We start from the raw sequence: 15,719 nt of genomic DNA on the forward strand, positions 1-15,719 counted from the left end.
TAATGGAAAAAAGTTGCGGGTTTCTTTTCTAGACAATATGTTGAAATTACCAAATGTTTGACATGCAATAGCCGATGATTAATAAATCCATGTGCTCTAGTGGTGTCGTTAAACAAAACAAACTTTTTTAAGTTGATGATGATGATGATGGTTGTGATGATGGTGATCATGATGAAAAAATCCAAGACGATTTCACTTTGGAACTTTTAATATGAAATAGATTGATATTTACACAACATGTAACGTGGATGTATTTACACGTTCACAGGTTGACCCTCGATAAATTAAATACGTTATTACATACAACTCGAACAGGAAATGCACGCATGACCATGGGGATTATACACACGGGTAATATTTTAACAGTTCACCTGTATTAAAACATAGACTATAACTGTAATAACATGATGAAAATGCATTTGTGATTTGTGCTGAATAAGAATTTAAAACGTAAGTAAATAACTAAATAAAAAACAGACTACAACAGTTGATAACTGTTATAAAACGGATTTCAGAAAACCAAACTATAAACATGTGCAAATAAGCATATAAAACTGGATAAACTCATAAGAGTTGACAGAAATCTATTGATACCATACTGAGAGAGAGAGAGAGAGAGAGAGAGAGAGAGAGAGAGAGAGAGAGAGAGAGAGAGAGAGAGAGAGAGAGAGAGAGAGAGAGAGAGAGAGAGAGAGAGAGAGTTTATAAGTTTATAGTTATATTTATTAGCAAACATGTGGGTCTACTTCTAATCATTTCGACTTTCGTTCGACTCGTTTTCCAATGTTTAATTAGTGTCTTCTTTATGTGAAATTACGATCAAAGTGCGTTTTCCTGTGCGCAGATAACCGCTTACAGCCACCATAAAGTTTATGTCAGCCGGCGTCCAGACGCTATAAATGTTTATGTAAAGACCGTTGTCAAGACGTTTTGTTGGAGCAGTTTGTTATGTTCCGATGGAAACCTTCAAAGAAGACATCGCTAGAAATTAATACATGTCTAACTGACTATATGCGTAATGATGTTAAAACTTAGCAAACACGTGTCGCGTATACATATTTTAAAAACGGCGGTAAATCAAAAAACAACTTTGTAATACGAACGGAATTCAAAGAGCGGCCTTTGAAAAACTGTCTTTGAAAAATAACTGTCTCAGAAATGACTACTGTTTGAATGGTTCAAGTCAAAACATCATCTAATAGCCGCAATTGAAAAACTAAACTAAACGAAAATAAAAATATAATAATAATATTAAAAACAGAAAAATCTGAGTAAATGGTTTAATATCTGGTATAATTTTTATATTTAAGTAGTGATTGTTCAATTGTCGTTGGTTCTTCTCAACTTTAGGTTACGCATGAGTGTGGAGTCAGACAAATCGAAGACTTGGCCTACTGCCGTATTACAATTGGTGAAGAGACTTGTATCGGTTGATAGCGATTCCATTAGACAATGTTATAGCCAGGGGGTTGAACTGGTGTATTTAAACATAGTTGGTCATTTGGCTTAACTGAAGAGTTCCTGACTGGACATGCTTTCTTGCTAAACATAGTAGTTTTATAAAATCTGGTCCCATTGAATTTGTTTCTGGGTTTCACATTCCGTAAACAAAACTTCAAAAGTTTCCTTTGCCATTTGGATTTTAGTGAAGGCTTACGTTTTCTAAAGACTGACAAGTCCAGCGTGGTCAAAAATCCTATCAAATCAATGAGATGTATTCTAAAATATACTCACAAAGCCGCAATATTATTTAAATGTTGGCGCGCATGTATACTGGGTGTATCCACACAGATTACATACAGTTTGCTAGAAAATGTTAACATTATCGGCAATGGGAATTGATTTGTTCTCGGAGAACCTTTAAAGGGAGTTAACGTAAATCAAGTCAGTAAATTACCACTCGTAATACCACATTGACACCGGAATCGATGGTCACCAGTCGACCTGTCAAGCGATTAGAGACCCCGAGAGTTTGACCTGTTGCGATCTCGGACAGTAAATATCGGACTAATTTCATCCAAGGGACACAACCGGTGATTAATGGCTTTCTTGTGAATATTGAAGCTAATGAATTCTTTAGGGGACTCCATTAGAAGGCTTTATTGCATTAGGCCACTCAAGGTGATGGCGAGGAACCACAAATTAGCCCCTTTTTTTCTCGTTACCCGTGGAGCATAGACTTTTAATCCTTCCTTCGCGTCCATGTGTACTATTTCCGGGTGAATGTCATGAAGAATTGTTGTTGTGGGGCGACTAAATATGATCACAGTGAAACTGGTCTAAACCGGATCACGCTGAGAATGTAAACTTTATTGGATTTAGAGAGGACCCAATGTTTAGAGGGTCACATTTTCAGATCTAGAAAATCTGGAACAATGAAACTTTGCCGATTTTCACAAGATTCCCGTTTCCTCGGTTTAGACTGGTGTTGCTTGTTTCGTCTGATGAATGTGTTGTAAATGATACTAACGGAAATACATATCACATATTTAAAGTTAAGCTTAATCCGGACGTCATCACCATTAGTACGTAAAACCCTGACTTAAACATTATTAAATATTAAACTCATTATTAAGTTAACTCTTTTTTTCGGTTACGTTTCAGTATCGCGATCTTGGGTACCTGATATGTTTGTCCTTACTGACCTCGGCGGCATACTGGTTAAGTCGTCGGACTTAAGATGGTACGTACTTGGTTCGCAACCTGGTACGGATGGGAATAACCAACCCCCCCCCCCCCCCCCGATCCCTCCCTTCCCCCTCTATCTTTCTCTCTCACTCACCAACTCTCACTCTCTATCTCATTCTCTCTTTCTAGCCAAAATAGCTGGCATGTGTGTTTATGACAGCGTGCTTGAACCGTAATTGGGAGTAACGCTGACAAAATGTTAAATGAAATGAAGTGTCTGTTCGCAAGAGGGTTCATTATAACTGTATGCGTGATATTTAACCATCTGGGACAAGTTTCATTATAACTATATGCGTGATATTTAACCATCTGGTACAAGTTTCATTAACCAGTTGAATGATTTGGTTTCCAAAGTTAAAGCTTCAACAAGATTCCTCTTTGGTTTCTTGTATTATTGTGATGCTTACTTTAAAGGTTCAAAATGCATACACTGACCCACTTTGTTTTACTGTAATTGTGGCAGTAGATGTTAACAATGAATAAAACAAATGTCTCCCATCCCATCTTAAGCCCAAACAAAATCAATTTCTGGTTTCTGGTCAGCGCGCGTGTCAATTTTGACCATCGAGGGTCAACATTTTGTTATTTCCCACGGTATAACGTCGATTTTTGTAGGAGTAACGTATGCGAGTTGTACATACCCCCATCCCCGTGCTACTCGCTAGGAAAATATTTAGGGTACCAATGTAAAGGAGGGGGCACCATGGCCATTGAGGATGGACCAAGGCAGACGAAGAGCCGTAAAACCCTTAAATAAACCCACTTTTTCTGTGCAATCCATGCTTCTTTTTTTTCGCTTCTTTTTTCTTTCCTTTTGTGTGTGTGTGAGGGGAGGGGGGCCTAACTCCTAAAGTGAACTGACAACTTTACTGCTGGAATAAACCAACATTGGTATATTGCAATGACACTTTTTGCAATAATTTTCATTGATAATTAAATAAGTTCCTGCGCTGACAACATAAAACAAAAATAAAATAAATAAATAATAGTAAGAATAAAACGTTTATAGCAATTTGATTAATACAACAAAAAGCGAATTCCGATCTGAAATTACCAAAAAAAACCTAACAAAAAACGATCATGTATTTTTGATCATTGTATATGTATGGCGTAAGTCGCATTCGTAAATTAAAAACATTAGAACTTAAATGTTCAGAAATGAAATTATTAATATATACCATAATAAATAATATATAGTTTGCATTGGAGTGCTTTTATTTTCCTCAAGTTATTGTTCTATAGGGATCGTTTTGAAACAGCACTAGTCCATTTTGCAATTACTTGGGCCTGGCTGCAAGAAAATGTGCAGTAAACCATTCTCCGAGGCAGAACGGGTGCAAATATAATGTCCCAATGCATTTCGATGTTCCATATCCATCGCGACTACAAAGTAGGTCACAATAAAATGTCTCAATGACCTGCAGTAATCTGCCCCATGTTTGAGATCGTATAGGAATATGGCACTTGGTACTATGACAATATACCTTTAAGTTAGTTGGGGTCAACACGACGTTACTGGATTCCTGAGCGTATTGTCAAAGTTTGAGCCCTGATGTTCGTACGGCTACTACTGCTCAACTCAACAATTCATTCTGCATGGATGGTAGCGCCTACCACTGGTCCAGTGTATATCTCTCACAGTCCTGGTTTAGAATCAGAGCTTATCGAGACAGGCGAATACAACAGTCTATGAGCGATCGAGACTAACTGAATCAGAAAACATGCCAAAACATTTCGACTAATGTCAGTAATCGGTAGCCTCGGAAACAACGCGAATGTCTTAAGTGTATTAAACATGATATTTATGCAGTATTTTTTGTTGTATTACGCAACAATTAAAGTTTTTAATAATAGTTATGCGGTTTAGTCGTTTTGATTTTATTGATGATGGCAATATTCAGCATTGTTGAGCACAATGTTACAGACAATGAAAATGACGTCAATATACTATACAAATATATATATTAATGACATTGTATACACAAACACGGGTGATGTGATGGAAAAATTTTTTTAAGCAAACAAACAAACGAGCCTAAGAAATATACCAAATATACTTCCATTTCGATTTGGCAATAGTTTCATTAGGCTCGCATTTGTATGATATATGAAGTTATGTAAGTAAACATTATATATACATATTTTTGATACTAAAAACTACAAGACTGGCATTTTAGCATCTTGCCAACCCCCTCCCCCTTTGTAAATGACGAAACAATGTTATGGCCTCTGTCATCAGATGACGAAACAATGTTATGGCTTCTGACGTCAGATGGCGACACAAAGCTATGGCTTCTGTCGTCAGACGATGAAACAAAGCTATGGCTTCTGACGTCAAATGATGAAATAATGCTACGGCTTCTGACGTCAGATGATGAAACACTGCTATGGCCTCTGACGTTAGATCACTAAACATGTGACATCTGACGTAATATCACTAAACATTGCTTATGGCCTATGACATCAGATAACTAAACCTCTCATCCGATATCAGATCCAAACTACAAATTCCTACATATTGGATTTAGTTTTCTTACCGACTTTTAGCCTTGATATCGGTCTCATTAAAATATATTGTATTTAAAAATAAGCATGACAGAAAGACAACGACTCAAAATAGTGCAGTTGATCAAGCTCCCCACACACACACCGCTTTTCTTCATATTTCTTGTCGCTTATAAATAAAACAAAAATCGATATCTCGAAATTGTAATGTCTTCAACACCCGCATTATCTTAAAGAATATAGTTAATACCGGCGATTCTCGAACATTCATATTTCGAATACGCGATATAGTGATGTGTGCGTGTGTTTCTCAGTATAAAACCCACAACGTCATAGCAAAACACCCCATACTTGTCGATAATTCAACATTGTTCGACGATACCTCAAGTTTTAGCGCCTACTCGGTGTGCGCATCCACTGACACACGATGCATTCTCGCCGTCGGTTGGCCATGGTGATTGATATTTCTAGAACTTCGTACAGCCATCATTAATGGTGCATTGAGGTCCGACAGTAATTATGTCCTATTTATTTGTTTACAGCAGTCACTGTCACGAATCTGTACAAATAAATACAAAACAGACTCTTTACGGCGATTCTGGCTTTGTCTACCAGTGGTAGCTAATAGTTTTATCACGATTCATCATCGTCCAGAAAACCTGATTATGCGCCTATAAATTGTTCCTCCACGTCATCGCATCTCTTGTGTGACGTCACATCAGCACGTGGTAGATAAGGCACCAATTCGTCCACGCCTTACTTAACACAACTCGTCGTTCATGCATGCAGTGCCACTACCCAGAGATCTGAGTTTTCTAGAAGATTGAGACCGTAGCGACAACACAATAAACGTCAGTTGCACGGCAGGTATAGGTCTGTATTGGTTTGTCTCTAAAAACGTGAGTCTTAAGACGTTATTAATGATATACTGCACGTAAACTTTACACCGAGAAGACGAATGTTTAATATCGTTAGCGGACTGTGATTGTCTGAATATCAGAATGACACGTTGTGAGTTCATATGATGACCTTCTGAAACTGTTATGATTTTGAAGTCGATAACAGGACACGCCAAACATGTCATAAGTTTGCCACCCATAACAGGACTTTCGAAACTGGTTATGATTTTGGATTCATAATAGGACGTTCCAAACATGACTTTGGCGTCCACGAATGTTTGTAATCCCAAAGTCATCTGACTCGAAGTATGGACACCTAAAATAATCACAAAACAAAGAATAATTTCTATTTGTTATCGTGGTTGTATTCTCAATATCGCTTAGAAATAAGGTACTAGTTCGTCAAACTCTCTGGTATCGTATTTTCTATCGCGTGTGGTGATATCGCCATTCCAGCGTATTCATTCGCTCTCAAATTCAGATAATGACGTCACAAGTATTATTATACAGCATTAGCAGCCAGCCACGTGGTGTTTGTATTGACGGATGCTGTTACTTCTCGTATGTTCAATGCATTGTATTTCTTCGCTCACAAAAACATTATGACGTCGTTAGTAGCATTACGATAATAAAGTTTCAATAGTCAATTATTGTGTGACCTTCACTTTTTGTTCCGACATCATTTTTGCTTGTCATTCCAATGTATTCATTCACTTACAGAAATATGTGGATGACGTCACTAGCACAATATCTAAAAATAAACACCAGCAGCCAATCAGATATCGTTTGTCTGGTGCGATCTTCCGTATCACTATCAGCCCAATGTTTTTCAGCCGCTCCTCAGCCGATGATGACGTCAGTAGTATAAATTAATAATGAAGTCGCGGCATGCGAGTCAATGTCACGAGATGACGCCGCTGATGAGTGTGGTGACGGTGAACGTGTAGAAGAGGGACAGCATGACGTTGTTGTTGGTGGGAATCCAGGCGGAGCTGTTCGTACTCAGTAAGGATCCAGTCCCTGGAATATAATGACACATTATCTAGCCTGAGTGTGATAAAGAGTGCATGTCGAGTTAAAGGTATGGTCACACGACAAGCTGATTTACTATTGTCCGAACCAAATTGTTAACAACTACAAAAAATTACTCTCCTACCTTTAATTGCCGTTAGATTTCCTCCAAAGTTTGTCCAGACACAAATCGCAAAAACAAAACACTACAAATATACAGATTCCACACACGAGACTGCAACGATGTCGCCGATATTGTCTTTGCTGAGGTTGCATAGGGAAAAATGCATGCAGTTTTCTGCCGTCTGCCATATTGCTTGTTTACGGAATACTCTTCAAGAGGGGTGAAATCCTCCAAAGTATGTGACACAATCAATATGAAATCGATGATCTATTGTGGTATCATTAAAATAATAATATTTTTTTTTTTAAATAATATGACGTCATCATGTTTGCTTTTATATCATATCATGTTATGACGTTGTTAGATTAAGTCCTATCCTTTCACCCCTCTTGAAGAATATTCCATAAAAAGTCAAAATGGCAGCTGATACAAAATTACATGCTTTTTTCCCTATGCGCTCTCAGCGAAGTCGATATAGGTGACATGGTTATCATCTGGTATGTGGAATCTGTGTCATTGTAATGTTTTTTTCCAGATTTGTGTCTGGACAAAGTTTGGAGGAAATCTAACGCCAATTAAAGGTAGGAGAGTAATTTTTCGTAGTTGTTAACAATTTGGTTCGGACAATAAGTGATAAATGGCACAACATAATGTTATATGTATATATATATATATATATATATATATATATATACACACACACACACGCATATATATACATACATACATACATAAATATTCGTACACACGCACACACGCACATTATATATATGAACGCGTGCCATAAAACCTAATGAACGTTGAAACACTGAACATTTCATTGATTAATACATTCGAGATTCCCCTTTAATCATTTTAAAAGCTTTGTTTTATTGACGATTTAAGAAAGTGAAAAGTAACTACATAAGAAAGCATTGTAAGTAAATATCCATACTAATTTACTACACGGAATAATAGTAAATCAGATCTTTTAAGCCGCATCCCGTACCCCCATGTCCAGGATATCAAACAACTTTAACATAACTTTGAAGAGTATGGGCTTACCGCAGGTTGGTTTGCCACGCCACGTCTTTATTGAATACATTTTGTTTGAGGAAAAAACCAATAGAAAAAACAAACAGAAAGACAAAGAAATCAAATTATAATGTACTCACCGCGTTTCACGTTCGTTGTATCCGCTGCAAGAACAAACAGAAACAAAAGTTACACTTGCTTCGTAATACATAAACTATCTGTTGTGTTAACGAAATAATATAACGGTTCGATGCATGCGGGTATGAATGAATGAATGAATGAGTTAGTTAGTTAGTTAGTGTATGAGTGAGCGAGCGAGCGAGTGAGTGAGTGAGTGAGTGAGTGAGTGAGTGAGTGAGTGAGTGAGCGAGCCAGCCAGCCAGCCAGCCAGCGAGCCAGACAGCCAGCCAGCCAGCCAATCAATCCATCCATCCATCCATCAATCAAAGACTTATTGAATTAATTAATTAATGAGTGGTTGAGCGAATAAACGAACGAATTAATGTATAAAGTGAAAAAATTATTCTGAATAAATTAATGAGGAGGGAAATGTTGTACGGTTATATGGCGTCAGGCATATGGTTAAGGAACACACAGATATTGAGAGGAAACCCGCTGTCGTCACCTCATGGGCTCCTGTTTTTCGATTAGCAGCAAGGGATATTTTGTATGCACCATCTCACAGACAGGGTAGTACATACCACGGTCTTTGTTACACCAGTTGTGGAGCACTGGCAGGAACGAGAACTAGCCCAATGGGTCCATCGATGGGGATCGATTCTAGATCGACCGCGCATCAAAAGAACGCTTTACACCGTCCCGCCCCGAAACACTGATGAATAATCCGTTACCGAGTGTTAAATAAATATATATTAATCTTCCATGAATGAAAGATGTCGATACGGGTATCAAACAGAGTATGTGGTTACAAACATGTAGTCAGATAGACGGACAAACGCCCACACAGGAAGACAGAAAAGGAAGACAAGAAAAGAAATTGACAAGAATGAAAAATCATAATGATATAAAGTTAATATGATAACTCAGTCTATTACCGGCCTCGGTGGTAGCATGGTTAAGCTATCAGATATAAACAGGCTTGTAGGTACAGGGTTCGCAGCCCGGTACCGGCTCCGACCAAGAGAGAGTTTTAACGACTCTATGGGTAGGTGTACGACCACTACACAGACTTCTATCTCACTAACAACTAACAACTAATCCACTGTCCTGGACAGACACTCCAGATAGCTGACGTGTGTGCAGAACAGCGTGCTTAAACCTTAATTGGATATAAGCTCGAAAATAAGCTGAATGAATGAATGAACCATATAATCTGTTTGCCAAAGCACTAATCCTGGCAGTTCTGTACCCACAATTGTTCTTTGTGGTTTTAGCGTCTTTGGACGGTACTGATTGGAAATCTGAGGGGTGCAAACTTGGCATCCTTGAGCATTTTGAAATATCCAAAAATAAAACAAAATTGTGTAACGGTGGAACTCACCGATTAAGACCGTCACTTTTTTACTGGCTATCTCGTCCCTCGAACTACGGCATATATATGTACCCGTGTCCTTCACGCTGCTGTGGTCGATTATCAGCTCACTGATCAACGACCGGTCGACCAGCGAGAGGCGCTTCGTCGTTATGATGTCTGGGTACTTCTCCGAGTCTATCTTGTCCCCTTCCTTGAACCAGTCTATGTCTTCTGGGATATGACTTCCGCCCGTTGCGTTACACACGAGGTGCACGGGATCCCCGTGTTCTATGAATTCTTTACCGAGCAGTTGTATCGCTGAAAATAGTAATAGTAGAAATAATAATAATAATAATAATAGCAGAAATAATAATACAAAAGAACAATAACAGTGATGATGATGATGATGATACTAATGATGATGATGATAGCGGTGATCATGGTGATGATGGTGATAATGGTGATGATGATGATAGGTCATGATGATGACGATGGTGATGGATAATAATGCTGATGATAGCGGTGATGATGATCATGACGATGATGATGATGCTGATAATAGCGGCCATAATGACGATAATCGTGATAGTGATGATGATGTAGGTGACGATGATGATGCGTGATGATGATCATGGTGATGATAGTGATGATGATGATGGCGCTGATGATGATAATGATGATGCTGATGATCATGGTGATTGATAATGATTATAGTGATGATGATGATAATGGAGATGATGATGATAATGATAATAATAATAACAGAGTTAACTGTGAATATTAGATACGTTCTATATTCCTATTACGTCAGTGTATCATTTTATTTTAGAACTATAAAATAATGAAGCTAAACAAAAATAATTTAAAAAATATATAAATAAAATACATAAATAGAGCACCTCTGAGTGGTGAGTTTCGCTCGGAGTCTTGTTTATTTCATGAAACTGTTATCGATGTAGTTTACCTAATTAAACAACGTAGTTTGTTTTTTAATGTGATTTCTTTTCTTTCTTTTCTTTTTTACTTCTTTTTGTGTTTTCTGTTTCTGTCTTCTTGTTTTTGAGGGAGTGGGTGGGTGGTGGGGTTTTTTGGTTGAGTTTGCGTACCTCGAGAAGACCCAACAATGCTGTTATTACCGTGTCCTGACCTTTTACGGTTCTCCCTAATTATTTCAGGGAAATGACTGTTCTAAAAGATAACATAACATTTCACCATAGACAAAACGAAAGAGAGTAAAAATGGGAAATTATTGTAAGAAAAACAGCCGCACGTCATTAAGGCAAATAAGGCTAATAAAGAACTTGGCTATCAGGGAGTGTGATTGTTACGCAACCAAAATAGATTTCTAATAGGTTTAATCATCTTCAAAGGGCCCTCTGGGTAGGTATATTAGATTCAAGAAGTGCAATGATTGGCTAGATTAATATTTTGCATAGTTCACTAACATATCTACATATATTAAAAGAAGAAGAAAAAAAGAAACCCAAACACAACCACTTATTGTTTTCAGAATACTTTCGCGAACTATTTGATTGGTTCCCGACATTGCCATTTGGTTTACCGTGAAGTGCATAAAACCAGTCTAGCGGACGTTTTTCAGCGTCGTCTGGCTACACGCAGCCCAGTTGATTGTTAGGCGTTTTCATGGCTAGCTATTCATCTCTCGTGTTGGGGTTGGCCTAACGGCCCCGCACCACGTCCATCGCGTGTTCTAACCTGGTAGTTAAATATACTGCTTCGTGTGTTTGCGTGCACGTGTGTTTATCTGTGCGTGTTTATATATGCATGTGTGCTTACGCGTGTTTGTGCACGGGTGTGCGTGCGTGCGTGTGTGTGTGTGTGTTTAACATTCATGTGGGGATGCGGGTGTGCGTCTTACATATGCGTGTGTCGTGTGTTCGTGCGTGTGTGCATATATGTATGTTTGATTGGGTGTGAGTGTGCGTGTATGTGGTGTCAGACTCGGCAGCCGATATATTATGTCATGTTGATTAAACAGGTAGTCACTGATTGCGTGAGGGGGAGGGGAAGGGGGAGGGTGTGTGTGTGGCGTGTTTGTATTAATCTGGAATTAATGTGTTGATATTATTATTGAATTTATTATTATTATTATTATTGTTGTTGTTATTGTCGTCGTCGTCATCATCATCATCATCATCATTATTATCATCATCATCATCATCATCATCATCATCATTATTATCACCATCATCATCATCATCATTATTCAAGTGATTCATTACAAAAATGAAATCACAGATCCGCTTCAAACCTACACTTTGTTTTGTAATGAACATCAATAAGAAACTGGTAGAATTACACACAGCATATCGATATTGCTAACAAATAGGACACAGTATACGTTTATGCAAAACACCAACATGCAACAGTGTAAAGATGATTCGGCTAGTGCACTACTGCAAGGAAAATATAAGATTACTGAGTTATTGTCATGCACCACGTGTTTAGTATGAGAGCAGATCGTGCCATGACGATGATAAAACAATGTCACATGCACCAGACCACTCTATCTGTAACCCTAACCGTAAGTTCTCTGTGGTTGATTTCCTCCTAATATCAACTTCTCTATATTTCATTGATGAACGAACTGCAAGTTTACACAAGTTCACTGTTCATAAAATCGTTCCCATAGGCTACATGATGAACGGTTGTTATTTTATTTGCTTGTTTTTTTCTTCTTCTTTTTTTGTTGTTGTTTTTTTGTTTGTTGTTGTTTTTGGGGGTTTTCTTGTTTTGTTTGTTTGTTTTTTTGTTGTTTTTTTTCTTTTTCTTTTTTTTTTTAAGGAGGGGGGGGGGGCTTTAATGTATAAAGCAATGTATAATATCTTGTGAATAATCGTGCTAACAATATAATAAAAACAATAAAAAATGGATTGCATTCATCGTTTTATTACGTCATACATCCTACAAACAATATAGGATGTTAGTTGTTACAACTATTTTACAAAGCAAACTGAATTTAACGAATCATGTTTTTGTGTTATTATTTATATTTTGTAGATTATTGTTTATGACAATAATCATTTTTCAAAATGTTGGTTAAAACTGATAATTTCTACAATTAACATGATGCTGTTGTTGTGGAATGTTTTGGTTTTCTTGTTTGTTTGTTTACGTGTTTCCTTATTACTATCTTGGGAAGCAAACTGATATAAAACAAACGTACTACAATGCCTACACTGAGTTACGATTTTGGCTTGTCTATACAATTTAATAATTACAATAAATCAACGAATCAATTAGCTTCCTAACAACAGCCAAACAAAACCACACGCAAAACAAAAAACACAAACCAAGAAGAAAAAGAACACAAGAGGCATGGACATCATGCTTAGTGCCAGTTGCAGAAGAAGGAAAGAGTTGTAACTACTAAAGCATACAGGTGATACTATTAAAACACTGCTTTAAAGAAAGGCACAATTGAGATACCATCGCTTTCCCCGAACCGTCCAACTTTCGCCACCAGTTCGCCGGTTGGACCTACAAGAGAAGAAAGGTTGGGAGAAAACGAATGCTATGGGAAGAATGATGCACAGACATTAGTGAGACATGTTATTAGCATGTTAATGATGCAACATATATAGCAACCATACTGTAGCATACACATAGAGAGTTGAAAACACTGGTTTTACATGACGGCGTTTGTACATTAAAGGCTGTACATAGTCCCAGAACGTTACTGTGATGCCATGCGATGAAGTTATTGTACCATCTAAAAAGTTGATATTGAAGTTGGATTAATTGATTTGGCGTTTACAAATTACAGTATTTGTATGTAATTTTAACAAAATACAATGTTTTTATACATAATTTCAACAAAAGGTACTGGGTTTTACACACACACACACACACACACACACACACACACACACACACACACACACACACACACAATTTTGTTTTGTTTTTTTAAATGCAAAAACAAAAAGACAAAACAAGCGAAAAGCACCACCACTACTCAAACTAATACAGCCTACACAACAAAAGACACAAAAACAAACAAATAGCAAAACAGAACAAAACAATCAGATAAACAAACAAACAAACAAACCCCTCTACAAACACAAAACCCACATACAAACAAACAAAGTAAACGATAACAAAAAAGAACAACTCCCCAAAATAAAAATAAAAAACACCCCTCCAAATCCTTTTCTTTTTTTCATATCCATATTAATTCAAGATTCAGGCACGTACTTCACCCCCTCTGCGGACCCTGCCTCTGCACGATATGTTTGACATTTATAGTGAACTAAGTTTGTTATAAAACAAAATACGATGACGAAACGAAACATGGAACAATCAACATGCATGTTATCTACGTGTTGCTGCTGAGAAAACAAACATCAAGAGAAAACCATTACACTATGTACTACATCAAAACAGATTGCTGGTTTTTCTATCTAAAATCATACCATGCAGATAGAACAAGAACAGAGAAAAACAACCGGTAATTCACAAAGTTATCAACTCTTTGAATATGTGATTAAGACATTAAGACAGAGAACATGCACACATTGCCACTGACACTTCGATACTATCACTGTGGAGTGATCTTCCAAATACACTGCCCACATGCTGATAATTTAGTATTTATTTATTTATTTATTTATCTATTTACAAGGCCAGAATGTTCTTTTCTATAGCAAACTTCGAAAATGACGTAATATAAATTAAACAAGCAAATAAACAAACAAATAAACAAACAAACTGACAGACAGACATAAACAAAAGTAACTTACAGCTAATTGCATATACGTAAGTGTATTTCCAATGCCTGCTTGTCGCCAGTTAAAGCATTACCGCCTTTTCTGCTTATCTATGTGCACACATACGCATACACACACACACACACACGCATGCAAACACACATACACAAGGACGCGCACGCACACATACGCACACGAAAATACACATACACACACGCAAACACATACACATACGAACATACATACATGCATACATACATACATACATACATACATACATACATATATATATATATATATATATATATATATACATAGGTAGGTAGACAGACAGACAGACAGATAGATAGAGACAGACAGACAGACATACAGACATATGTGTATATATATATATAGATAGATAGATAGATAGATAGATAGATAGATAGATAGATAGATAGATAGACAGATAAGATAGACAAGATAGATACATACATGCATACATACATACATACATAGGTATGTAGGTAGGTAGGTAGGTAGGTAGGTAGGTAGGTAGGTCTGTAGGTAGATAGATAGATAGATAGATAGATAGATAGATAGATAGATAGATAGACAGACAGACAGACAAACCGAAAGAAAGAAAGACATACATACATATAGACATACATATATAGGTAGATAGATAGATAGATAGATAGATATAGATAAATATTTATAAATATATGGCAACTGCTCATCAGAATTCCAAAACCTGTTTGATTGTACATATATAAATATTTGGTGTTTGCAATTCATCTGCACATAATTATTACACAAACAGCTTTTAAATGGATGATTGGTTATGCTAGGCTCAGACTATAAACTGTCACGACGGAGTTGGCCAAACTAACGTTTGCGTTCTAACGCCCAACTCCCGACTGACGATGGGTGCGCTCATTTTAACAACTAATCGGTCGTAGGAGATGTATACGACGAGAATCGAGTTGTAAGAGTGATCAGACTATCCACTGGACAGTCGTAGAAGTCGAGGGATCGGCGAGTTGGCCAACTCCGTCGTGACAGCTCGTAGTCTGATACTAGCACAACAATATCGTCTGTTTGCATGTAATGCTAGAATCTTGCTCTAACGGGCTGGACATCACCTTTTGTTTTGGACAGAGAGCTTTGATAGCCGAGGTGAATGTACAGGCTATTTTGTTATATAATATTCTTAATCACAGGTAACATGCTACAGGTCATTTTCTTATCCCAGAAAAAAAAAGTCATGAAGACCTTCAATATGGCCCAGAATG

The 15,719-nt window shown here is 37.3% G+C and overlaps 1 protein-coding gene across 2 annotated transcripts in view; it reads right to left on the bottom strand.

The window, feature by feature from the left end:
- Positions 1 to 190: 190 nt before the first annotated feature.
- LOC121379710 (zwei Ig domain protein zig-8-like) overlaps positions 191 to 15,719 on the bottom strand; it is a 100,025-nt gene continuing 84,496 nt past the window's right edge. For both annotated transcript variants that reach the window (XM_041508371.1, XM_041508364.1), the window contains 4 exons: positions 13,166 to 13,216; positions 9,743 to 10,033; positions 8,382 to 8,405; positions 191 to 7,112 (listed from right to left, as the gene is read on the bottom strand). In XM_041508371.1, the coding sequence (XP_041364305.1) occupies positions 6,994 to 7,112; positions 8,382 to 8,405; positions 9,743 to 10,033; positions 13,166 to 13,216 (485 nt within the window). In that variant the 3' untranslated portion in view covers positions 191 to 6,993. The remainder of the gene's footprint in view (positions 7,113 to 8,381; positions 8,406 to 9,742; positions 10,034 to 13,165; positions 13,217 to 15,719) is intronic.

This window comes from Gigantopelta aegis, chromosome 2 (assembly GCF_016097555.1).
Source record: "Gigantopelta aegis isolate Gae_Host chromosome 2, Gae_host_genome, whole genome shotgun sequence".
Lineage (NCBI taxonomy): Eukaryota > Metazoa > Mollusca > Gastropoda > Neomphalida > Peltospiridae > Gigantopelta > Gigantopelta aegis.